This window comes from Triturus cristatus, chromosome 11 (assembly GCF_964204655.1).
Source record: "Triturus cristatus chromosome 11, aTriCri1.1, whole genome shotgun sequence".
Classification (NCBI taxonomy): domain Eukaryota; kingdom Metazoa; phylum Chordata; class Amphibia; order Caudata; family Salamandridae; genus Triturus; species Triturus cristatus.
Genome location: NC_140594.1, coordinates 269,023,005 through 269,049,758, shown reverse-complemented (window position 1 = coordinate 269,049,758; position 26,754 = coordinate 269,023,005). Strand labels below are relative to the sequence as shown.

Genomic DNA, 26,754 nt, shown 5'->3' with positions numbered 1-26,754 from the left:
TCCCCCAGTCTCAACAAGTAGGGTGGTCACTCCGACTCATAATGAGGCTTTGGATAGACAGTTTTATATATTTATATATTGTATTTGTAATGTACTGTATTTTATACTTCAGCTATTTCTGATTTTAATGTAAAATTATATTTGCTTTTGTATTTGACTTAAACCTCCTTCACAAAGTTGCAAATCTATTAGAGATGTGATATCCAAAGGGAGACTAGATACTTTTCAATACAAAAATGCCTCTTATGGACATTTTATGTTCTTTCCAATATGATAATTCTCTTTTAATTACTCTACTTTCATCCTTAGCAATGCCACAGCGTGTAGTCAAGTTAGGCAGAAGTCTATGATTTGAAGCCATTCCGCATCAGAGTTCATTGGAGTTTATAGAACACCTTGAGATAGGGAAATATTAGCAGGAAACAATACTATTCCCTTGTATTCAAGAGAGACAACATATTGTAATAAAAAAGCCTAGCAACATGTGTTGCATAGGAGTGAAGTAGCAACTTCAGAAAATAAGACCTTGGGTCAGACCCATACTTTGCATCTTTATCAGACTAACATTCAAAGCAAATCAACGTTAGCTCTCTGCACCTCCAGTTTTCTCATCTTCAAAACATGGGAAGTGTTTAGAGCTGATGTTGTGTGCAGTATGAGCTACAGAAGAGAATGTAGAGACTAGTTAGATTTATATTCATCAATTCATCGTCTCTTTCGCTGGACACCAATAAATTCCAGAATGGTGACTGAAATCTCTACAACAAAAATAAAGCACCCGGAAAATCAATTTAGATCCATGGATATAATTTAAATTATTGTTTAATATATAAAATCCTCATTCACAAATCAATCATTTTTACAATCATTACAATCCAAGAATTTGGTAATTAGATATTTAAACGGGCTTAGAGGAATGACAAGAAATATGGTCTAGGTCCAGCTAAAATCTACATCCAACATGAAAAGTAGAAAGAGACGGAATGGCCATGGCATTGTACCCATCCTATTTGTAAATAATCCAAAGGCAAGAAGTGACTACATTAAAAATAAAACAAAAGTAGGTATGCATTGTAAACAATGGCTCAGAGACAGGACCCATAGAGGCAATATATTATTTGTTAAATATAGTGCTTAATGTTTGCTAAAGTATAGCTTAAGGCTCCCACTCTTCAAGTGGGGAAACTAAATAAAAATCTATTTCGGATTTCACAGTACATGCCTTAAATACACCATCTTCTATAACATTGGTCTCAGAAGGCCACTGTACTATGTGCAGTGAGAGGGGTGCAGTCTTCATTGCAGAGGTTTGCAGGGCTGATTCCGTACTGCAGGATTATCGCTGGTGGTAAAAGGTATGGCAGGTTGTATGAAGGCTTCATTTTACAAAGTAAGGCGGCATGTGTCCTTACTTGATATAGCAGCACTTTAAGGAATGTTTCTAAGGCCTTGGAAAAAAATTCCCACTGAAGTGAGTATGTGAACTTCCTATTCAGCACCATTTCCAGGCTCTGGATGCTGGGAAGAGGTGGTATCTAATGGATACCTGCTGATAATCGCCTGCACCTCCTTTCCAACACACTGACACCAGTCTTTAAGCTCCTGTTCCAGACTCTGCACCCCTTGGATCACCATCTCCTGCCGGGACCAGAGCTCTGACAATATTTTCTGATTCTGTTGAATTTGTTTCAGTCCTGCCCAATCTGACTGAATGAGACAAACTGGAATATTTTGTGCTCCTGACCTTTGCCCGTCCATGTATTGATCAAACTCCTCGTGTGTTAGGTTTAATGATGGAGCATCAAGTTTTTCAATAAATGCAACAGCACAGCACTAAAAAACAAAAACAAAATGACATGTGTTACTACAACAGACAATGTGGAACAAAGCAGTGTATATAAAACAGGCAAATAAACCTGAAAACAATAAAGAACAATGTATTGCGCATTAACAGTAGCAGGAACAATGTATAACAAACTGTAAAAGACAGTGAAATATCACCGGAGACAAAATGGAACATAATATGATGCGATATTAAAGCATATCCTACTGCGATGCATCCCTAAACTAAGCCATAATGTGCAACTTTCATCTACATGAGTAGAAGTGATAGCAGAACCAGCCTACCGGACATCACTGCTCACAAACCACTCAACTGCATCCTCCTCAACATACGTTCCCTACACAAGCATGCAATAGAAATCTGGGACCTCCTAAATACCTTCTCGCCCTCCTCATGGAAACCTGGTCCAACGCCAACACTGCACCAGACATCGCCACCGCCATTCCTGACATATACAAGATCTTGCACAAGGATCACTACATCTGTTCAGGAGGACGTATTGCAGTCGTTCATAAAAGCATCCTCCGCATGACCACCCTCCCGGACGACACAACGACCCTTATTAAGCACCTCCACTTCCAGATCCAGATCAACCCCAAAACGACTGTGCGGAACCCTCATCTACAGGCAGCCCGGCCCCGAGCTCCCTTACCGATTCAGTCACCGACCTCATTGCACCCCACGCCTTCGCATCCACACACTACATCCTACTCCGAGACCTAAACTTCAACCTGGATAACCACGACGACTCAAACACCGCCTTCCTCCTAAAGAACCTCACCAACATAGGACTGAATCAACTAGTCACCGCCCTCACACACACAGTGGGACACACTCAACCCAGTCTTCACCGGAGGAAACAGCATCTCCTACTGCCACACTACGGAAATCCTCTGGACAGATCACCACTGCATCCACATCTCCTTCAATAAACCCACCGTACACAAGTAGCCCACTGCCTCCCCTGTAGAAGCTAGAACAAAGTCACCAAAGACCAGCTCACCTCCGCCCTCGTCAACACCCCACCACAGACTACATCTGGTGCAAACACTGCAACACGCAACCTCCACCGCTGGATCACGAACTGCGTCTAAACACTAGCCCTCCTCAACCAAGAAAGGAAGCTGGTACATCCCTGCACTCCAAGAATCCAAATGCTCCTGCAGAGGATTCAAAAAGACATGGAAGAGCAACAAAACCCCGGAAACATGGGCCGCCTACAAAGCAGACCCCTCCGCACATCACCAACTCATCAAATCCACAAGGAAGAAATCCCTCCAAGACAGAAGACTCACCAGCACACACAACACCAAAGAGCTCTTCTCCATCATCAAGGAATTCGCTAAAACCTGCAGCGAAACAAATGTCCCACCCTCCCAAGACCTCTGCAACAGACTCAACACCTTCTTCCACCACAAGCTTCCCCCTCATGCAACGTCATACAATAGACCCTACCCAAATGGATCCCGCTCACGATGGAAAACACTTTAAAGACCATGAAAAGTATCCACTCCAGAGCACCATCAGACCCCTGCCCAGACCACATCTTTCACAGAACCGCCTCTGCCATCACACCCAAACTACGTCAGACAATCAACTGCTCCTTTGAGACCGCCACCTTCCCAGATTACTGGAAACACGGCAAAATCAACCTGCTCCTGAAGAAACCGTCCGCGGAACCGACCTCAAGAACTTCACACCCATCTCCGTGCTTCCCTTCACAGCCAAGGTCATTGAAAAGCCCATCAACACCCAGCTAGCTAATGTCATCGAACCCAACAACATCCTGGACATCTTGCAATCCGGATTCTGAGCAACCACAGCACCAAGACCTCCCTACTCGCTGCCATGGACGACAGCCGCTCCCTCCTCGACCAGGGCGAAACAGCAGACCTCATCCTCCTGGACCTCTTGGCTGCGTTCGACACGGTCTCCCACCACACTCCACGACGCTGGCATCCGGGGGCAAGGCCCTCAACTGGATATGCTCCTTCCTCACCAGCAGAACCCAGTGGGTCAGCCCCCCCCGTCCCCCACCTCTCGGAACCAACAGACCAACCGTGGAGTGCACCAGCACTCCTCCCTCAGCCCCACCCTCTACAACGTCTACATGGCCACCCTAGCAACCATCGCCAGGAACCACAGGCTCAACATAGTTTCTTATGCCAACGACACACAGCTGATCCTGTCCCTCACCAACGAACCAAACAACTTCCAAGAAGGAATGAGAGCTGTCGCCACCTGGATGAACCGCTGCCTGAAACTCAACTCCGAAAGGACAGAAGTCCTCATCCATGGCTCCAACTCCTCCGCATGGACAGAGTCCTGGTGGCACTCCTCCCTCACAAATCCACCCACTCTGAGGGACCACGCATGAAACCTCTGCATCATACTAGTCCTATCAGTCTCCGTGAACCGACAGATCACGTGGACCGTGTCCACGACCTGCTTCAACTTCCACATGCTCCGAAAGACTGTCAGATGGATCCCAACCGAATTCACAAAAACTGTCACAAACGTGCTCATCAGCAGCAGACTGGACTATGGCAATGCTCTCTACGCCAGAATCAATAAGAAATTCCTTTCCAAACTCGTGACTGTCTAGAACGAAGCAACCAGACAGATCCTCGACATCCCCATCGCAGTCACATCACTTAACACCTCCCCGATCTCCACTGACTTTCAGTTGTAAGAAGAATAACCTTCAAACTCCTCACCCATGCATACGAGGCCCTTCACACCAGACCCACATACCTGAAGAGCCGCCTCTTTCCATGCACCCAAAAGACAACCCCGATCAGCCTAGCTCTCTCTGGCCTCTGTCCCTCATATCATCAAGCCCAGAACAGGAGGAAAGTCCTTCTCCTACCTGGCAGCCAAAGCCTAGAACACCCTCCCCATCCACCTCCAGCAATCTCCCACGTTGCTTGATTTCAAAAAAGACCTCAAGACCTGGCTCATCGGATGACCCCAGCACTAAACAGAGCCACCCCCAGCACTTTTTTAAATTTTTTTTATTTTCCAAAACCTTTATTGAGGAAGTTCAAGTCAAACACATTACACTGTGCTACAGAGTAGCTCAAATTATCACAGTAAAGACCAAGTCAAAATATACAGAGACAAGTCGCCTGCACCCTGCAAGAAACATCAACATGTTAAGGCAGAAAACGCAACATCCTTGCACACAGTTCCCTAGCCACATGGATAGCATACATTCGGCAAAGCGCCATGGGACAGAGGAATGCCTATAAGGAGGGGGGGGCAGTCATCTGTCAACACCGGCGGCCGCTGTGGGCGCAGGGCCGGCGGGGAGCGCGGGAGAGGCAGCACCGCTGGGAGGGGTACGGGAGTGGAGGTAGGTTACCAGAGGGCCCCAAATGTCAATGGGTCGGGACTTGACGGGTAGTAAGTCCCAAAACTCCGTTAAAAGAATCTGACACCGAGAGGCGTCCTCCAGCCAGCTCTCAACCCTAGGAGCAGGCCTGCGGCCCCAACACATAGCCACCCTATGCCTGGCCAGGACCAGCAGCATCGCTATCAGGCGCCGAGAAGCATCTGGACAGAATTTAAAGAACCCAAGAAGGCAACAGGAAAGGGTCGGGATGCACTGTAGTGCTAGCAATGTCCGAGATAGTGGAGCACACCCCCCGCCAGAAGTCGGTGACCTTAGGGCATAGCCATGCTAAATGTGCGAAGTCCGGCGCAGGGGCAGCACAACGCACACAAGTGCCGTTTGGAATGAGCCCAAGCTTATTGAGCTGAGCAGGGGTGCGGTACAGCCTGTGCAAATACTTGAAATGTATCAGACGAAGTCGATAATTTGGTGACAGCTTCTTCGTCTGGTTGCAGCAGTATAGCCAGTCTGTCTGCATTATAACCGTACCGAGATCCGCGCCCCATGCCACCCGCGCACGGTCTGTTGAATTAGAAGTGGATGCTAGAGTAAAAGCATATAATTTGGTGACCAGTTTATGTGGGGAAGAGGATGTATATATGAAATCAAGGGCTGGCATAGTGGGGGGGGGGGGAAAGGGGGATGTTATGAGGAAAAGTAGAGCGTAATTTCCGACAAATAGCACGTAGCTGGTAGAATAGAAGCGTATCCAACGGGCCCGAGGAGTCAGGAAGTGTGTAAAAAATGTTCCCTGGGTAAAGGTCCGCCACCGTCTGCAAACCCAGGCGCATCACATGTCCAGACATGCCGGAAGGCTGGAGTGGGGGAAAATCAGGGCGGTTAACAACTGGCATCGCATTTGCAGAGAGTAGGGGAAGATTGGAAAGCCGGCGAAGGCAGGACCAGGCCCAGCGCAATGTCTCGACCGTGTCCACCTCCGTCCGCGGGCTCACCGCCGGAGCGAACAATGCGGTGGACAAAGGCCAGGGGGATGCTATATCAGTCTCCATGGCCTCATGAGGTTGATAAGGAGTAGGATGAATCCAGAAGTGCAGAAAACTGGCCTGAGCGCACAAGGCATATATCTTAAAATCAAGAGCGCCCATACCTCCGGCAGACAGGGAGAGTGAGGATATCGTATGCAACTCTTGATTGTTTGCCTCCTCAGACGAGCGAGATAATAAGGGAGCGTATTTTGCGAAAGATATGAATGGTGAGGGGGGATAGGAACGTTCAAAAACAGAAAGAAATTTTGGCAAGACCACCATCTTGGCAATGGCGATCTGGCCAGCCAGGGAAAGCGGAAGCCGGCTCCATGTCGGAATCTTGGATTCCAACCAGTCAACTGCACAACCGAAGTAAGATCTCCACAGTTCGTCCAGGTACCTACTTAACCAGATACCAAGATGGCGTGTGGGGCCAGAGGCCCACACAAACGGGAAGCCCGGTGTGAATCTCCCAGCACTTGGAGAACCTCACGGGTGAGTAGTTGCGCTTTACCAACCAGGATCGATTGAACCAGCGAACACTGCAATGCCACTAAGCTGCAGAAGAAACAAAATATATTAATGGTAGTAGTAGAGGGATGTTGTATAACAGAGTAAAAAAGGATCAAGCAGGGTATAGCCGATAATATGGCTGACAAGAACACGTTTAGGAGCTTCACCGGCCTTGGCATCATCCTAAATAAATCCTGCACACTACGTCGCCACCCAGGACTATTGCTCGATGGAACGGCTGAGGCTCCAAAGACAGACAGCACAGGCCCGATCAATATGGCTAAAGATGGCGGAATCCCCAAACTTGCAGTTGACCCGATGCATGCTTGCTTCTGGATATAGAAGAAGTAAAGTGATATGTGGCCAAGGGCATCAAATGACGAAGGGGGATCTGGTGGTCGGTACTTTACCCACTAAGGGCTCTGATGGCTCCCCGATGCAGAATCTGAAGAGACAGCTGGTCTCACTAGAGTGAGCGAAGAAAGGCTACTGCAGCTGCGATCCTGGGAATGGCTGATTATGAGGCCTCTCCCTTACATGGGGTACTGTGCTACCAGCAGTAGTGGGTGCTGAAAAGCAGCAAGAGGGAGTGGTCTAGAACCTGCTTAGCGACCAAACAATTTTAAGGTGAACGTACGACATGGAGGAGCTGGCACTGGTAAGCATGGCAATGTGAGTTAAATGGACCCACAACCACCTGAGACTTGCATGAATTAGAACACTTAGGACTGAAGGTTAATTCATTTCAGATGCATTTGTTACTCTGAATGGGTACACTGGCCAGCCTGGAATTTATCTCACAAATTGATGAACGTCTGCCTGCTATGAGAGTGCTCAGGTGGCAACAAATGTACTTACGATATACTAGGGTATACTTTCATAAAGCGACACCAAGCTGACACTTGAGGACTGGAGTGGAGTCACATCCCTTTCGCTCCAATAACAGAAGCTTTTGTTCCTTCCAAAACGCATGACACTGATGGAATGGTACTTGCCCACAACCTACAATTGTGACAAGATCTTACAGAGTGGACAAATGTGAGGGTGTAGGAAACTGGCTCTATGTATACTACACCAAAATGAGGTATAGTGTGTATAGAGTCCAGGTGACCCCAGAGGTAGGCAGAGGTTAAAGTTAGATAGAACCTTACTCTCTATTTGTGGTAGAGTGGTCGAGCAGTAAGGCAGTATCAGAGGACAGTGTTAAGCATTTGATGTACACACTCAGTCAGCAAATGGTCTCACACACTCAAGAACTGAACTCTAGGCCAATTGTTTTTGTATAAAAAATATACGGTTTTATTTTTAGAACCAAGCAAGCCTGGCACAGGTAAGCATTAACTACTTTACAGTAATAAGTTGCTGAATGTAGAACTGTTTAAAAATGCAATAGGAATTGTACTTTGTTTGATTTACAGGGGGAAGCAGTAGGTTGCAATACTTCGCAAATACTTCAAACGAATAGGCTTTTTCAGTAAATTACTTTTTACGTTACTTTTCTAACTCAGTGCTGGATACCTGGATTCAACACTGGGACATTTCCTGCAAACAGGCAAGTAAATACGTTTGTTATTCCTGCTATTTCTAAAGAATATTTTTAGATTTCAAAACTCCGCACTTAAAAACTTTTTGGAAGAAAATTGTCAATGTTATCCTATGGAGAAAAAACAGGTTATCGGTTCACAGGTAAGTTATCGACTGTGGGAGTTAAGGTTCTGGGGTTAGACTCAGGGGTCCCCCAGGGTTAGTGATGAACTCTTGTTGCACCCTCAGCTGCACTAGGGCAGCCGGGTGCCCAGTGTTGAGGCCCAATGTTATCCAATGGGGAATAGGGGGCCACCGGTTGGTGGCTGCTGGCAAGCAGGCAACTGGGTTGTGGGAACAAAGCTCCTATGTTTTAGGTCAGGGCAAACGGGGAAACAAAGTAGCACAAAAAATGCTCCCTCAGCGGTATGGAGGCGGCCGGGTGCAGAGTACCATTTCGACTTTGGGCACCCTGTTTTCTATGGATAACCTCAGGTTTGCAAAAGCACTGCAGGCAGGGAGACAAAGGTCATCTGGGTGCACCCACCACATCGAGAGGTAAGTTGGGAAGTTAAGGGTTGGTTAGGCACCATTGGTTTGGGCACACAAGGCCGTGAGGCATCGGGGTGCCTTTTGGGGTCGGATCTTCTTACCAGCTCCTGGTCGCAGTTAGGGGGGCCTTCTGGATTTAGGCTGCAGGCGTTGGCTGGATGCTTGAGGCAGGTCAGGGGTCGTCGGATCTCGGGTCAGGATCGCGGGGATGACCTCTTCGTGGGGTTTTTCCACTCGTGCTGGATTTGGCGGGTGCCGAGTGGACTGGATTTGCAGTCTCTGGCTGCTGCCAGAGGTTACAGTTGAACAAATCAGGTGTTCATGGGAGAAACAGTCTTTGGAAGTGAAGGCAGGCAGGTCCTCCGGGGTATTTGAGGTTGCTGGCTGCAGGGCACACCGGGATTTCGCAGGAGCAGGTTTGAGGGGAGACCGGTCTGTAGGGCTGGGGCCAAGTCAGTGGGCGTCTTCCTTTTGTTAGCTGGCTGCACTTCTGTTAGGTCCTTCTTTCTTCTTGTCGTTTCTAGACCTGAGGAAGCAAGGTTCAGGGTGCCCCTAAATACTAGATTTAGGGGCATTACAGGTATGTAAAGGGCAGGGACCAATGGGTCCCTTCCCTGGGGTAGTTACACCCCCTATTGTACCACCCTCCAGTGAGAGGGGGACAGGAGCCTGTCCCTGGTTGGTTGGGTCCCCCTGTCCGCAAGATGGTGGGGACTCGGAGTTGTGCTTCACCTCGCCTCCCCCACCAGAGGGGTGGAGTTGGCAGAGGTGAGCACACCTCTCTCCCTCACTTGTTTATCCTGCCAGTTCTCCCGGCCAAAGTGTGTATGTGTGGGGGATACCAAACTTCTCAGTTTTCAGTGTAGCTATTATGGTGCTGTGGAGTTCGTAATGACAAGCTCCTAGCACCATATACTCTTAATGGTAGCACTGCACTTACAATGTCTAAGAATGGACTTAGACACTGTGGGGGTAAAGGGCTCATGCACCTGTACTCTCACCACTGGCATAGGGCACCCAGCTAGAGGGGTGACTGATCTATGCCAGGGCAGTGGGTTGTAGGCATGGCACACAGGGATGTCTTCACTTTGTTCTACACTAAAACATGCAGCCTGTAAAGGTAGTGTGTGTGTGTAAAGGTACAGGGCCTCTAAGGGTCGCACAACAAGTGCTGCAGCCCTTAGAGGTCTTTCCTGGTCACAGTGCCCTGGGTACCTGTGGTACCATTTACCAGGGGCTGACCTGTGGCCAGAGATGCCAATTGGGTTAGTTTTGGGGAAAGAACACAGGCCCTGGGAACCTGATTGGCAGGGACCCAGGGCACACCATGAAAAGGGGTATCAGTAGTCTGGCAAAAAGTGGGGAGGTACTGTAACAGAAACCCACTTTCCTACAGAGGGGACCAGAGTTTTTATCTTAACACACTTTGTTACACACTATCATGGGCAAGCCAAGAAAGGTGAAGGGACTGCAACAATCTGATCGGAACAACCCCTGAGCTAATACCCCTGCATCCCGCAATTTGAAAAGGACTGGGAAGAAGACAAAGCCACAAGCTCAAACACCTGTAACACTGGTAAAATCTTGAACACCGGCACTAGGGACGTGCTTGAACAGAAAGTTCAGCTGTGGCGGATGGTTAACTCCTGCAGGATATCGGAGGATACACGGGCTTAACCAAGCAACAATATATTTCCTTTTTGTAGATAATTACTCTGTTATTACCTTGTCCTACTAGTCGCCCTCAATGGCCAATGCACTGCATAGCACATAATACATCACTGTTTCATCAAGCATTAATTATACATATAACAATTGTTTATTTATTATAATAGCCAAATACATTTGCTCATACAATATTTTGTTTTAAAATGCAATTCATTTTTATTCAAATTTAAATATGGCACATTCCCTTAAAAACGACAAAAACACTACTACACACGATTACCAAGAATCACGAGTTACATAAAACTGACAGTTGAGGGCGAATAACAGGACAAGATATCAGAGTAATTATCTACAGAGGTGAAAGATATTGTTGGTTGCTTTGAGGACCCGGTCCCCTTTGTTGTATGATGGGTTGCTCTCTTCTGATTTACACAGGCTGAACTACATCGGGCATGACTGACTACAAACAGATGCAAGAAGCACAGAAAAATATGGACTTGGAATGCAGGGCAGAAGAGTAATGTCCGTTTGGGTGCTGGCCTGACAGAATTTCCAAACGGGAAAAACTTGGTGCTATTTCTGGAAAACTGGTTGAGTCAAACATGGACACTCAATGGGCTTTCAACATTCTATGCTTTCAAAAAGGTATAGAGTTCCTGCTTGACCTCCATCATGTGTGCCTGCACCGTCCTAGATCTACAGAAGAGCACATTCTTAAATACAGCATAAGACACAGATTACAAAAGGCCAGGACAGTGGGCACTTTGGATTCAAGAATAGCAAAGTTATGCTGTTTCCATTTACACTGTAGAAATTCAGAGGACAATACGCAAACCTCCTGGCAGTAAAGCAAGTAATTCAGGACATAGGGATCTGGTTCATGCTTCTGCTCCAGCACTACTAAAAATGCTAGTGTATTGAGAACCCCAAGGATGCATGGCAATCGGTGGAGCAACACAGGGATGGCCAAATGAGACTTGGAGTGGAGAACCGCATGCAAGAGACATTACCAATTAAAGTCCGTACATTGGGAGACTAGGAAACCACCACAAGAACTGATAAAAGCTGGTAAAGAAGACATCTTAGCAACGGCAATCACATCCCAAGTTACACAACATCCAGTGTAACCAGTACAATTGAGCCCTGGCTGAGGCACCTCTGCCTCTGAATCAGGCCTTTCGCTGACCCAACGAGGAACTACCGAATGTCAAGCCTAGGACAGCCAATGACCTGCTACTGCTAAAAGAAGTAGGCCTCTCGCTTCCTCAAGGAGTGAAAGATAATGCTTGGACACTGGTTTATATCTGCAGGTGTGATATAAGTGAACTTTAATGAACACAAAGCTGCCTTGTATTGATCGATTTCTGTATCGGGATCCTAATTTCATCGCTCACCTTGCCATGCAAGAGATTGGAGAGCATTACATGTTAGTTATGCTAGATACTGGGAGGATGACTGCTGTTTAACAGTCCTGGAGGATTTATTTCGTTCAGAGGTCCAGGACTAGCATTAGAAACATTTTGTGAGAAGTTTGTTTTTTGATTTGGAGATGCATGAACATGTGAGACGTATATTGGAAAGCTGGAACAGAGACTGGGTTGATTGGAAGAGAGTGTAGATGGGAGGGAGAAGTGGCTAACGATACCTAAAAGCCAGAAATATATTTTTATGAAATTGAACGTTTAGCGACTGAACTTCGAAGCTAAAAGGTATAAAGAATGTACGCACATTAAGTTGCAAGAGATAAATATTTAGAATATCATTCCCCATATGCAAAGAGGCTCTGATATGGGTGAAACTGGGTATGCCATTTCTAATTTGTCACACATATGTACACAGAGTCTGTTAAGAAAATGGATGGGATAGATGTATTGGCTAGTATATATACCCAAATGCCAATCAACTACACTTTCTTAGGAAGAGACTACAAATGTGTTCATGATGTGAACATGGACAGCAGACATGCCCCTTTACCTACCTACTTATCAAATAATACACACTGCACACACCTTGGAGGAATGGTTCTGCAATTGAGACTTAGTAGCGGGACTGTTCTTACTAGTCACATGTATATGACCTACATGTCAGGCTAGACCACTTTTATCGCACATTACGCCACCATTCAGCAGTTTGTGCAGAATATCAGTCATAGGGATTAAATGTCCGACCGACCCCTGCCCTCACCACTTATTCAACAAGGCCGACGCTGTCATCGCACCCCACCTGCGAGACATCATCAACACCTCCTTCGACACCGCCACCTTCCCTGAGAGCTGGAAGCACGCCGAACTCAGCGCTCTACTAAAGAAACCAACAGCGGACCCCACCGAACTCAAGAATTACCGCCCCATCTCGCTCCTCCCGTTTCCAGCCAAAGTCATCGAGAAGACCGTCAACAAGCAGCTGGCCGCCTTCCTCGAGACGAATGGATTCCTCGACCCTTCACAGTCTGGCTTCCGAGCCAACCACAGCACCGAGACCGCCCTCATCGCCGCCACCGATGACATCCGAGCCCTGCTGGACAACAGAGAAACAGCGGCCCTCATCCTCCTAGACCTCTCCGCGGCATTCGACACTGTCTGCCACCGCACCCTAGTGCAGCGCCTCAGCAACGTCGGAATCCAGGAGAAGGCACTGGAATGGATCATCTCCTTCCTCGACGGAAGGACACAGAGTCCGCCTACCACCGTACAAGTCAGAGGCCACCGAAGTCATCTGCGGCGTCCCCAAAGGATCCGCACTCAGCCCCACCCTCTTCAACGTCTACATGAGCCCCCTTGCGGCCATCGCACGCCAACACAACCTCAACATCATCTCCTACGCCGACGACACCCAGCTGATCCTCTCCCTGACCAACGACCCCGCCTCCGCCAGAGCCAACCTCCACGAAGGGATGAAAGACGTAGCCGAGTGGATGATGACCAGCCGCCTGAAACTGAACTCAGAAAAGACGGAAGTCCTCATCCTGGGCTCCTCGCCCTCCGCCTGGGACGACTCCTGGTGGCCCCCCGCCCTGGGCACCGCACCCAAACCGACAGACCACGCACGAAACCTGGGCTTCATCCTGGACTCCTCCCTCTCCATGACCAGACAAGTCAACGCCGTCTCCTCGTCCTGTTTCAACATCCTGCGCATGCTACGGAAGATCTTCCGCTGGATCCCCACCGAGACCAGGAAGACGGTCACCCAGGCCCTTGTCACCAGCCGACTGGACTACGGCAACGCCCTCTACGCCGGAACCACCGCCAAGCTCCAGAAGAGACTCCAGCGGATACAGAACGCCTCAGCCAGACTCATCCTCGACATCCCCCGAAGCAGCCACATCTCCGGACATCTGAGAGACCTGCACTGGCTCCCCGTCAACAAGAGAATCACCTTCCGTCTCCTCACCCACGCACACAAAGCCCTACACGACCAAGGCCCGAGCTACCTCAACAACCGCCTCAACTTCGACGCTCCCAAACGCCATCTCCGATCAGCCAGCCTCGCCCTCGCCGCCGTCCCCCGCATCCGAAGAGCGACAACAGGAGGAAGGTCCTTCTCCTACCTGGCCACCAAGTCCTGGAACTCCCTCCCTCCCGACCTGCGCCTGACCCAAGACCACCTCTCCTTCAGGAAGAAGCTCAAGACCTGGCTGTTCGAGCAGTAGCGGCAACCCCCCCCCCCCCCCCCCCCTAGCGCCTTGAGACCCTCCGGGTGAGTAGTGCGCTTTATAAATGGCTTGATTGATTGATTGAATGGGGAGCACCTAGGAAAATAACCTTTTTATGGTGTTGGTAACCCACATCTCTAGAAGGCTCCTGTATTTAGGTATACAATAAAGGAGGAGATTAAACATAATTTCAATGAGAACATGTGTTCAGTCTCGAATGCTGTAGTAGAACGGTGTTCAAGATGGTCATCAGATGTACTTGTATAAAACAAAAAAAGTTATGGAGCCAAAGGGGAGCTGGAAATTAAATGGACATCACTAAAAGCAGAAATGAGAACTTTAAATCTGGCTGTCCCCCAAAGATCAGGCATGGCTTTCAACTTAAAAAAATAGAAATCAGACACCTTAAAGTGAGCATGACGCCTAAACTACGATACCTATGTGGATAAGATACATGACAGACGATAGACATAGCAAACTCTGTTGCTGGTTAATGAGAATAAAGGAAGCCCAGATCAGCAGTATTAGTAATTGTGAGGGGGTAGAAGTCCAAACACAAGAGATTTATTGTGCTCTTTATGAATATATATATATATATATTATATATATATATATATATATATATATACTGGCTGTGAAACTACTGGCGATGTACTCAACTGCAAATTAAACTTTTGATGTGATAGAGGGAACACTGCCAGAGCCTTTGAGTTTTTCAAAAGGGACGGCAGCATTCTGAGGGAAGCTGCCAATGTCTGTGCTAAGAAGAATCGCTTTGACCAGAGTGGTGGTATTGCCTCGTTCTCTATGCTTCCTCATAACTATCCAATCAAATTACACGATAAATGGTTTTGAGAACTAGCTAGCATGTTAGTCTCATCGACATTGGGCACTAACAAACGCAGACGGGTAAACACACAAACTCAATTCCCTTGCATGATGATGGGATGGAAGTACCCTACTTTAAGCACCATATGGTTGCCAAATGGCTAGCTGACACTCCCACTGCTGAAACCGAGTACCCACTGGTTGGAAACAGGGAAAAGAGAATAATAACTCAGCTAATGGACCGAGGAGACTGAGCACAACATGCTAAGATAATAAATCAAATGATAACTGGTAAATACTCGTGGAGGACGTGTAATCCCAAATTGTTAAATTTTAGTTGTCTCCGACAGAGCGGGATAAGGCAGGATTAGATACGCTGGGTAATTTGTATGCTGATGGATTGTTCATACTCTTATCAGACCTAGAGAACTCCTACAATAGTCCAAATGGACAGTTCCTGGTATATATGAAATTAAAAGAAAAATGAAAAAACATAGATGAACTGGTGGTCAAGAAGGCAGAAACATATGTGAAAAGACAAGAGTTAGAGCCCAGCAACTTACAGAGAGTATACTAATTCTCAAACATCAGGCAATTGTAGATAGAGGAAACAGAAATGTCTCAGTAGGATTACCATCAAATGCCAAGAGAGGCCAGTGTCATCACTTGGTCATCCTTGAGTCTCGCTACTGCTCCTCTAAGCCTAGAGGCAAAACCAAGTAGCAAAGAACAAAACTGGACAGTAAAGTAAGAGCCAGATTAAGGGATAGACCAAGGGTGGCCATTGATGTCTTGTGTGATGGATGGTAATATCGCAGTGCAAGTGAGTGAAGATTAAAAAAGAATTTGGAAGAGAGACAAGAATTTTAATACACAACTCTCAACCAATCCTGTTTAAAAAGTGTAGCGGCAACTTTTAGCAAATAGGTTGCGTCTCAAGTGGGTCAACTAGTTTCAGCCTAAGCGGGTTGCGTTCCCGGCTTTCTTCAGGACCAGAGGTTGTTATAGCTACTGCAAAACTAGTGATGAAAAGAAAAACATAAAACAAGTTGTCAGATAATACAACCTGATGCGGTGAAATCTCTGAACAAGTAGGGTGCACTTCACTCCTGACTTGTGTGAGATTCTGACCTCACCTCACCCGGTAACAAACTCAGGTATGGGAGACCCCGCCCTCTCCGTCGATGTCTCGGTCCCTCCTGAGTTTTGTGGGAGGACTCAAGGTCATGGAGGACCTTTGGGGTGTGGAGCTAGCTGACTTCTCCGATAGTACGTTACTCCGGATAATGCTATTTATTTGCAATGGGAGCAAGGTTATAACCTTACTTTCCAAAGTAATTCTGAGAGAAACTAAAAGGGACTTGGAGGGCCTCCATAAAATCTGCTCTAGAGATGTGGGGTGAGACCTGGTTAAAGAGGAGTGAAGATCGGTGTTGCACTAAACTCCTAAAGAATCACAGAACTTAAGATTTAAGCTCTTACAATATACATTTATACTTGGAACATATAGAACCAATTAAAGGATGTAACATGAAGTAAGCAGGTTTTTATCATGTGAGGTGGGCATGTACACACAGTGAACTACTGAAGGAAATCGCAACAAAAACTGGAAATGGTTACAGGTTAACCGAATAGGTTTACCCCTGAAACTAGTTTACTAGGACTAGCATCTAGACCAAAAAATAAAGTAGTTTTTCTAAAAGTCATGGATTTGTCTTCAATTTTGGACAAAAGATGACTGGCGAAAAACTTGAAACTTGCAACTGCCTGTTCAGTTGAAATATGGAAGAGTAGTAATATATTGCGCGGAAAACATGGTATTAAGTGTGGAAACCAAAAACAGCTTAATGGTAAAATGAAACGGAAAAGTTATAGTAAGCCAGACCATTGCTATCTGAATCAAAGGCGGTGCTACCTCCTTACAGACCCATGCCTCGTTCTTAGGTCACAAATCTTTTACATGAGCGTGAGTGTCACAAAAGGTCTCCGCTACAGCCTGCATCATCAAATCCCTTGTACATTTTTACAAAGGATGCACCACACTTGTAGTAAGTGATAACCTGAAACAGACAGCAGCCATCTAACCAGTGGCCTCTGGGGAATTTTGTTTTTCATGGTTTGACATTAGGGTATATTTAGGCGAGGTGGATGTACCTCTATTAAACATTGCATTTAATCATTCTGGACCGTTACACTTCTTGATGGCAAAGGTTTGAACCGTACAGACAAATCGGACAAACACAGACTAACCTTCACTTTTCTGCATACTTTACTTGGTGTGCAACATCATTATGACTCCATTATATGTAAAACACAATTTATGTTTAAAAAAAGGTGAGGAATGCTCTGGTGTCCAAGTGAATAAGGTGAACGTTCTCCCACGCATTGACTGTTCTGGAGATGGTATTCATTTAAATCTTACATGTACATATCCGTTGGGGTTTCAAAATGCACCTGGAAAGCCTTTTTCCCTATTGTAACCCACCTACTTTTGGTAATATCCTCATATGCCTTATACGTTGCAGTTGCTTGTATCAAAGTTTTCTTCTTTTAGGGTTGTTATAGAGGGCGTGGTGGACTATTTTGCAACGTTGCGACCTGCAGTAAAACAGAACCTTGACCACCCAGATGTTCCAAATGTTTGTTGATGGCTCAAATCGGACTACTTGAAGGACAGACATTCTTGTACCCTGAGATTACCGTATCCAGCGTGCAGACATTGATTATAACAGGGGTGGAGGCCTCGCCTTCTTCCATAAATCCTCCTGGTCTTGCACCTTAGGCACTTAACTGACTTCCATCTCCATGGTACTCCCGACATGCCACTTCCCACTCTTGGAAACTCAGCCTGGCTCCTTCCAACGTCGTCTACAGGCCTCCCAGACAGACCAATGGCTTGACAGATTAATTTGTGGACCTCCTCACCACCTTATCCATCTAATATACTCCTGCCATCTCTTCAGTGTGTTCATACTTTCAAAGACTGCTTGATTGACAACCTAACGAACACACTCTTCTCTAGCCCTGCCATCGCTACATGCAATGCTAACACCCTTAAAAAAAAAGAAAAAAAAGCTAAACATTTCATAAACAAGCACTGGCATAATCTACTTATCTAAGACACTTTAAATTGCAGTCCAATGGCATGTGTGTGCCTCTAAAAATTCAAGCACACGCAGCTGGATAGATAAAAAAATGATCATAGCTGCGTTGAGGGCAAGCACTTTTTTGTTGAAGCACACAACTTCTTCCCAATTAAAACATGTACTCCTCGTTTACAACATGTGGGGGTGGGAGGGGGTCAAAGCCCCTCTCTAGTAATGCTGACATAATTGTCTGATGACAGCTGTGCTGTCAAGCCAGACCACAATGTGCGCACACCAATGCTGCAACTAAAACAAGTGAGTACAAGCCAAACTCTTCAGCACCCCGGTACACCAAACTGAAAGGCCTCAAGCACGGAGATTTGAAACACTTGAGTGAATCTCAAAAAAGCCCTATTACCACTCTGCGTCACATTGGTACAAAGAGCTACAAAGACCAGGTCATGATATGGTAGACCTAGAAAGCTGGGGGTATATCTGTTACACCACCTATCGCCCTTGTCTTTCTTACTTTTAATATCTCTATGATCAACCGAAGGATCATTATCCAGCAGAACTATTCCATTCACACTTTAATTCAGCTGTGGGCTCAAATCAACGTTTTCCATTACAGGAAGTTCAATATAGGCCTCAGTCTATCACTGACCTATTTGCAATGCTTTTCTGCTTGCTTGAGTCAGTGCTATCCACAAGTCAGCCTTTTCCTGTTTCGAATTGTATCATTTCTTTTGCGTTATCCAAAATATTTGTTTTGTACAAAAGGTTCGATCTACCACTGATGTCTGTTTTCTGCTCTTTGATTAAACTAAACTACACCATGATTATCAGTGGGCTCGAATTTTATCAGTCTTTCCTCGCAACTGGCTCCCATTTTGAGCATCATTACACCATAGCTTTTACATAGCTATCTGACGAGTGATGCTGTAGGGAGTCCAGGATTTCAATGCTTTTAGATGGGACTGACACTTGGTTAATTTCAGTTCTTGCTTTGATTTCAGGATTTATACAGCAGCAAACGTAATAAGTGTCCACATCAGAAACTAAGCTTCTATGCTAGCTACTGGGTTCCTATGGATAAGGTAGACTTGTTTCTCCATTTGTTAGGAGGAGAACAGTTAGTGGAGGAAAGCAAGTCACCCTGCATGCCATGATTAAAGGATAATTAAGAATCCAGCCAACTGGAAATGGATTCTATATACACAATGTTAACTACTTGCACCAAGCAACACCTGAAAATGTGCTTCTACAGTTTGCTTTTCTGTCAAACAAAAGGTGGTCTGTGAATTACAGAGTTTGAATGCTAGTGAGCTGGGGCTGCTCATTCCAAGAGGCCGCCCCAATGCATTTGCTGGGTGAGCACTGAAGGACAGTTTGCATGTTGACTGACCAGAGGTACCAGGATGGTGGCTTTGTTAAGAGCCTGGTTTGACTTTAAAAAAAAAAAAAAAAAAAAAAAAAAAGCAGGACTGCTTGGAAATACCAGTTTCCATGGGTGAAATTATGGATGTCACTGAGGGACTGAAAAAGAACACCTGTTAAGAGCAATACAATAGAGTCAGATGATCTTGCCCATCTGTGGAGATCTTTCATAGTATATGCTAATTTCTAAATTACCACCCACCTCACAATTTGCCTTATGCAGAGATGTGATGCAATTTTAAGTAAAAGGTGAGGGCTCTGTGAAGCAGGTTTATCGTTATAACAAAAATGGCCCAACACATACAATGTATAACTACATTTCCTGGCAAATTTATAAAGCAATATTGCAAGACCCAAGATCCAAACAAAACCTTAATTCAATTAATGCATTATCCCGGAGATACACATTTAATACTGAAAATAAAACAAGTTACCAGACTGGTAAAACAGTAGCCTGCCTCTCCAGCCATTAGTCGCTTTTGATAGCAGAACCGCGTGATGTACTGAAGGTTGGAATGCAGGCGTGGGGGGTTGGCTCTCAGAACAACATAGATGAGGCAAGAGAGGAAATCATCTGCAGTCGCAGGTTCACGGTTGGAAGACTGGATTGCTCTGAAGATGGCGTTGCTGGCCCTAGAGACACAGGACAATTTATCCTGAGGAGCCCTTTTCGAATCAATTTCAATCATTGCTGCAAATGAAAAAAATACCTGTGAAGATGTTGTTCAGGATACACTGAACTGTAACACAAGAGTAACTTTTCAAACATAGTTCTTACACTAGTTACCACTTGCCATCTTTACTTGAAAACACCTGCTTAGGTTTGTTTTAAACAGTCATTTCTTAGTTGGTCACCAGATGTAGTGTAGCCATGAATTTCACATTTGTTAAACAACTCACACCGATTTACTTATGCAGCATATTGAAACTGCTAGAGGCAATAAATACACCGTGTAAGCGGGTTTTAAAAATGATACTGCCATAGTACATATTAGCACACATGACATTTATAAAATAAAAGGCATTGGCAAAGCCAATAGGTCTGGCTATGGCTGTCAGCCTATTGTAATTGTCAATGGCTATTTTATTTTGTCCTGGTCTTTGTAAAATGTAATTATTGCTGGAGCAGCAGGGCCCTTGGCAATAAAAAAGATTTTGGACTTAAAAAGCAGACATTGCCATAGTAATCCACAGAACTGGATGGAACGAATTTTTATGCAGATGTGCTCCTTGTGAAAGAGCAGAATGCCAGCTCTCACTGGAAAGTTGGCCAATGCCTGAAATGGACTGACCCATTGCCCCATGCTGAATGCTTTAGTGGGTGGAAGAAACAGGAGAAGGACAGAAGAACAAACGGATGAAGAGCGCTGGCTGAAAGCCCATACATGTTAGGACGATAAATATAATATTAGTAACATCAAAAGGTTTTGGCTAAGACCTAAAAATGAGTTGAGGGAGGAAAGAAGGTAATTGGATTCCCTTTCCATATGTAGCACAATGAGATACTTACCTAGAAAGACCTTTTGGCACACCAGTAGGGTACCAAACATTAGATATAAACTATCTTCTCTCTGTAACAAAACTCTTTTTTATGCCTATTCATCAACAAACCCAGGACAGTTTCCTCTGAATTTGGCTGTAAAATTACCACACTAGCTCGATTGGGCCTTCCTTGAAAGGATCGTAAATGTGACTTTTCTATGAACATGTATTGAGCTACATTACATATATAATTATTCTGGCCTACATTCAAGGAGTTAGGACGTGCATGATTATAAGATATTAGATTAGAGGAAAGAATCCTCGGTTGGCTGCCATTACTGGTGGTGAAGTGATTCTGGTCACTTACTCTAAGCTCTTCTTTTTCTAGAGTTCAACAAGCTGGGATTTAAACAGTATTGAGAGATTAAGGCGATGAATTGTTTTCTTACTATTTAAAAAAAAAAAGAATAAGAATGCATTGAATATATCTTGGATGTGTGCTGAATCGGAACAATGATCTGTAGCAGTTTGAAAGATGTGTAAATATGCATTGTTCAGGGTGAAAGTAAACAATCCAGCCCCCTCCTTGAAGCAGGGGAAATAATCACTTTTTGTAGCCTTTAGTAGGTTTCTGAAATCTCGCAACCCTACAATGCCATTGGTTTTCCCACTTGTTTCCACAATCAGTAAGTAATGGAAGATACATGTTCAACGTGCTGCTGTGACACAGTCGAGGAAGTAGGTTCACAGTATCGTGTACCTGAGCCAGGTGCCTGGACGTACTGAATCGCAGAGGCATGCTAGTGACTGATGATTAATGTTGGTCTTTAGGGTAAAATGAACAGGATATCGAATTACAGTGTAGAACCTATTTCTAGTATTCATAAGGTTTACCTAGTTGAGGAGAGGCCCACCCACGTTTGAGCGACTGCAGAAGATTTGTAAAAGTACTTGCTGTTTCATCCGCCAGCTCCCCACCATTTCTATGTTGTGACCTGCTTTATTGTTACTAATGAAATGGACTCACCACACCCAAGAGGTAGTAATTTAACGGTTCTCAGTTTTTGTGGGTGAAACCTATAATACCTCATCAGGGTTGGTAGCTTTTTTACCAAGAAAATTAACAAGTGCATTTAATTATTTATTTCGTGTTTTAAAAATATTTTTATTACGAGCTCATGTACCCAAACAGCACACTACAAACTGCAGTACACACCAAACCACAAAGGGGGCAAGAGGGGAAAGATGGCTGGGGCGTTAAAAGTCTTCAGAAGCAAATGGTCTTTAATTACTTCTGAAAGGATCTGATGGTGGTATAAGAGAAGATACAAAGCGAGAGAGTCCCAATTGCAGGAGCCTTGATGGTACAGAGACCTGCCCAAAAACCAGGTCAACCTTAAAACTGAGCAGTATGAGACTGTGCTAAGCCCAGCGTTAGGCGTTGGGTCACTCAATATGCGATGCATATATTGAAAAGGTAGCTCGGGTGTGGAAAGGGTAAGGCTTTGAGTATCAGGCAGATGCTTTTAGAACCAATTCTTTGATAGATGGCAGCCAGAGGAGAGATTTTAAAGCTGAGGTAATGTGGCCCGCGATTTCCAAGCTATACATGTCTTATGAAAGTCATGTGCTCTATGTCCCTTCTCTAAGGTTTTGGCTAGAAGCCCTAAACAGACACCATGGTAGTAGGTAATGGTTCAAAGGCACACATCAGGGTGAAACCTGTTTTTGGTTGCTTGTGTTGTGGTTCAGAGTGGACCTGGCTTGGAAGTTCTGGATGGACTGTTCCGACTGGAGCAGGATCAAGAATGATTTGCATATGCCTGGGTCTAATCTGAGGTGGCATGGTCATCAAAAGAATGATGGGTTTGAATGCTTCCTAGAGTGATCGCCAGTGGTCATACCTACTGCAAGCGTTTACCTCTCAATTTGTGCATGCTTGGGGTATGTCTGCAAATCAGCAAAATTACCTTTTTTATGCACAGCAGAATTTTCCTTGCTCATTATCATATAGCTTTGCCTATGTCTGTCTTCCAGCATGGTCTAGGGCAACAGGACACCAACGCAACTTCAGACAGCAGCTTTCTGTAAATTCGGAAGTGCATTTCAAATACACACTATCTATTAGTAACGTAAACGGATGCAGAGGTATTGTCTCCACTGGGAAAGCTGAAATATTTATTTGAACAGTTTTATATCAATCAATCAGAAAAACTTTATTCGGTTTTTGCTTTCAAACCATAAAAGTTGCATGGACATAAAACAATTTAAATAAAAATGCATAAGTTAAGATAACAACCAATTCAGCAGTTGAAATTACATGAAATAAATAAAAAAAAGCCTGAGGAAACACTCTTTACACATCCATATAACTCCTAGATTTAACAGTGGCTTTTAAAAACCCTACTATAAAAAATATACAGTCCTCTTACAATAATTGCAGGTATACAAGTGCCGGACGAGCCTGTCTAAAATTAATTCTTTTTAAAATAGGAACCAGAAAGCATTTACGTGGAATTTCATATAATATACATAAAAAGAGTAAGTGCAGCGTATCCTGCGGAGACTGTCCGTCGCAGCCGCAGGGCGCTAGCTCTTGACCTCTATTAAAACCCTTGGGTCTGGCGAGCAAAAGGTGATAAAGGTTCATCCGCAACCTGGTTAACAAACATTTCTCATGTGTGGACAGAGACCCCATGAGGTAGGGTTCCGTCATGGGGGTTGTTTTAAGCATTATATACGTCCGCACGCTAGGTTTCAACACCTCCTTGGCTTCCCTTTCCATATTCCTTAGTGACAAAAAGGCTAATTTGGTCGAATCCACATCCTTCTTTGTAATAACATTAGGGTTGGCAAATAAGTCCCCCCCCGCCCTAACCCATCAAAGCTTTTTTTAATATATCTCAGCCACAGAATACGAGCCGAGTTGTCCAGAGACATGCATTCTCTTAGAATCAGGTGGGTGAGAGAAAGATCTTTATTTAACCAACATTTTAGCCAAAAAAATTAGGGGTCGCAAAGCAAGTGCGTCACTTAAATAGGGAACCCCCAGTTCCTCGTGGACCGCTAAATTAGATGTGCCACGGGGTACACATAGTAGGCCTTTCAAAAAATCATTTTCCGCTATCTGTAAGGTTTCTGCAACAGTGTATCCCCAAATTTCACTGCCATAAGAAGCCATGGCCAGGCTTTTGGCCTGATACACTTGCAGCATAGCTCCTGTTGGTTTCTTCCCTATTTTAGATGCAAAATTAAAAATTGCTGAATTAACCCTGGCCAGATCCCCTTTTTTTCTGTAATAGGGGGCCCCATTTGAGCTGGTCATGAAAGAGGACCCCTAAATAGGAAAATACATTTGTACGGGGGATCTTGGAATCACCTACACTAAACTGGAAGTTCTTTTTCCCCCAATTGCCCCACTTGCATGACATACGACTTGGAATTATTAATTGCCAAATCCTGGTCAGTCATGAATCTGGAGAAGGCAGTTAAAAGCGATTGCAGACCCAGTTCAGTCCTGGATATGAGGACGGCGTCGTCCGCATACAACAGGACGGGAATCCCTCGCCGTCCTACACTTGGGTAATCAACTCCTGTTGCCCTTAGTACGCTATCCAGTTCATTAATATAAAAATTAAATAAAAAAGGGGCCAAAATACAGCCCTGCCGAACTCCCTTTTTGATATTAAAATCCCTCGTAACCTGCAAATCCTGTGAGAACCTGACATTAGCTTTAGTTGACATGTGCAGGTCCTCCAGAAAATTGACAATACTGTTCTCCACTCCCATTGTCCTCATGGACTGCCATAGTTTGTTCCTGTTGACACAGTCAAACGTAGATGACAAGTCCATGAAGGCAAGGTGAATGGTCCCAGTACGAGCAACAGTATATTTGCTCAGTATCATAAATAAATTAAGACACTGAGCAACGGTGGAACGTCCCGATCGAAAACCATACTGGACTTCCGACAAAATCTTATTGTCCTCCGCCCAAGTTAATAATCTCTGTAAGAGGACCCGTCCCACCACTTTTACCACTAACTCAATGAGCAAAATTGGTCTATAGCAGTGGGTACTATTTCTATCGCCCTTTTTAAAAACAGGAACTATAGTAGAGGTTGCCCAAGACTGGGGACAACCAAGGGCTACCTTGTATTCCCTGCGACAGTTGGAGACTTCCGATTGAATTCTAGGTTTTGATGACAGGACTCCCCTCAACCTCTTGGCTGCTTTAGAGCAATGGGAATCAAACCATCTAGGACCAGACAAGGTTTGACCTCTGGCTGGGGCGCATAGCAATTCAGCCACTTTTTGTGAATTAGATTCGAATGCACCAAGGATTGCTTTTGGAAGAGACCACTCCATTATGCATAGTGACAGTTCATCAGCACATGCTATTTTAACCTTGTTATAAAATATTTCTGGGGATACCGGAGACCATTTTAGTCTGCGCTTCCCATCTGTTCGTCTCAGTATGCCCTTACTTTGAGCATCCCCAAATTTTGCTGACAGTGGACCTGTCATGTGAAGTGTTAAGGGGCTATGATCACTAAATTCACTTTCTGCAATATTAAAATTATTGATAAAAATTGTAAGGAGGACGAAATTAAAATAAAGTCAATAAAAGATCCCCTCTCGTGGCCTTTGAAGGTAGGCACAGTAAAGTTAGTGCGCGGGTCAGTTAAAATCATTGTAGCCACCAAATCTAGTTCATTTATCATGGTATTCAACAACTCCCCTTGAGCGGTATGTTCAAAGTGAAAACCCTTCATACGGGGACAACCCAGCTCAGAAATACACGATGTTGTGGGCTCACCACAGGGATGTACATTAAAATCGCCAGAGACCAAAAGGTTATGAAGACTTGGGCCTAGGGATTGTTTTATGGTTACTCCCAGGGCAATTATGTTACTAGCCTCATGTGGGGAGGAAAAAGAATTGTAAAAGTTAACAAATCCCCAACTGATGTCCCCCCTTCGGATCGATAATGCCAAAATTCCTGGATGTGTGGTGGACATCACCTGCAGCTTACAATCAATAGCCACAGAAATATATGTGACTAGTCCACCCTTTGGTCTCCCACTCACAGATGGTCTGGCTGGGACGAAAAAGGCCTTGTAGCCCTCCAGGAATAGGTCGCAATCCACCGACCACGTTTCTTGGAGGCTAATTACCATAAATTGCTTAGTTGCCAACCCTGCTATATTCCAGGATAGAAAATTATTCAAACTCATCACTGGGAGCCCCACAACTACCTCCCCTAGAGCCTGAAGAGGTACGACCGGCTCGGGCCCAAGAAGTGCGGGATCCCGCAGTCAGTCGCATTCCTCCATGCCTGTTAAGGCAGCAAATCTATTGTTTGACACCACTATATGGCCGGTACCAAATTGCCTATCTAATTCTAGCAGTGGTTGGACCAAGGGAATGGACTGGTGTTTAGGGAGTGTTCTTGTTGAACTGCCCCCACGATGGGGTACCCCGAGGCCATCTATGGTCATGTCCCCATAGGAAAGTGGCCTGTAAAAATAGCCCAAGGGTAAAGCCTTAATGACAGAACCCACTAAAGGGGTGAGACTGCAGTCCCTAGAGAGAATACGGCCTGCGGTGAAAGGGTTGTCAAAATTTATGATAATACAGTCACCTGTCCCCTGTTTACGTGAGCTCCCAATTCAGCTAACCCTGCGTGCCATAAGTATATTTTTAGATACATGTTCGCCCAAGGTGGTATTATATGTGAACCATAGTTTTTTTTTTATTTAACAACTGCCCATAATCTTCACTCTTCCCGT

At 45.2% G+C, this 26,754-nt stretch overlaps 1 protein-coding gene across 3 annotated transcripts in view; it reads right to left on the bottom strand.

Annotated features, from left to right (window-relative positions):
- Positions 1-790: 790 nt before the first annotated feature.
- Positions 791-26,754, bottom strand: part of LOC146783991 (rab5 GDP/GTP exchange factor-like) — a 161,950-nt gene continuing 135,986 nt past the window's right edge. For all 3 annotated transcript variants that reach the window (XM_085633191.1, XM_085633192.1, XM_085633194.1), the window contains exons 8-9: positions 19,918-20,174; positions 791-1,833 (exon numbers count right to left, since the gene is read on the bottom strand). In XM_085633191.1, the coding sequence (XP_085489317.1) occupies positions 1,489-1,833; positions 19,918-20,174 (602 nt within the window). In that variant the 3' untranslated portion in view covers positions 791-1,488. The remainder of the gene's footprint in view (positions 1,834-19,917; positions 20,175-26,754) is intronic.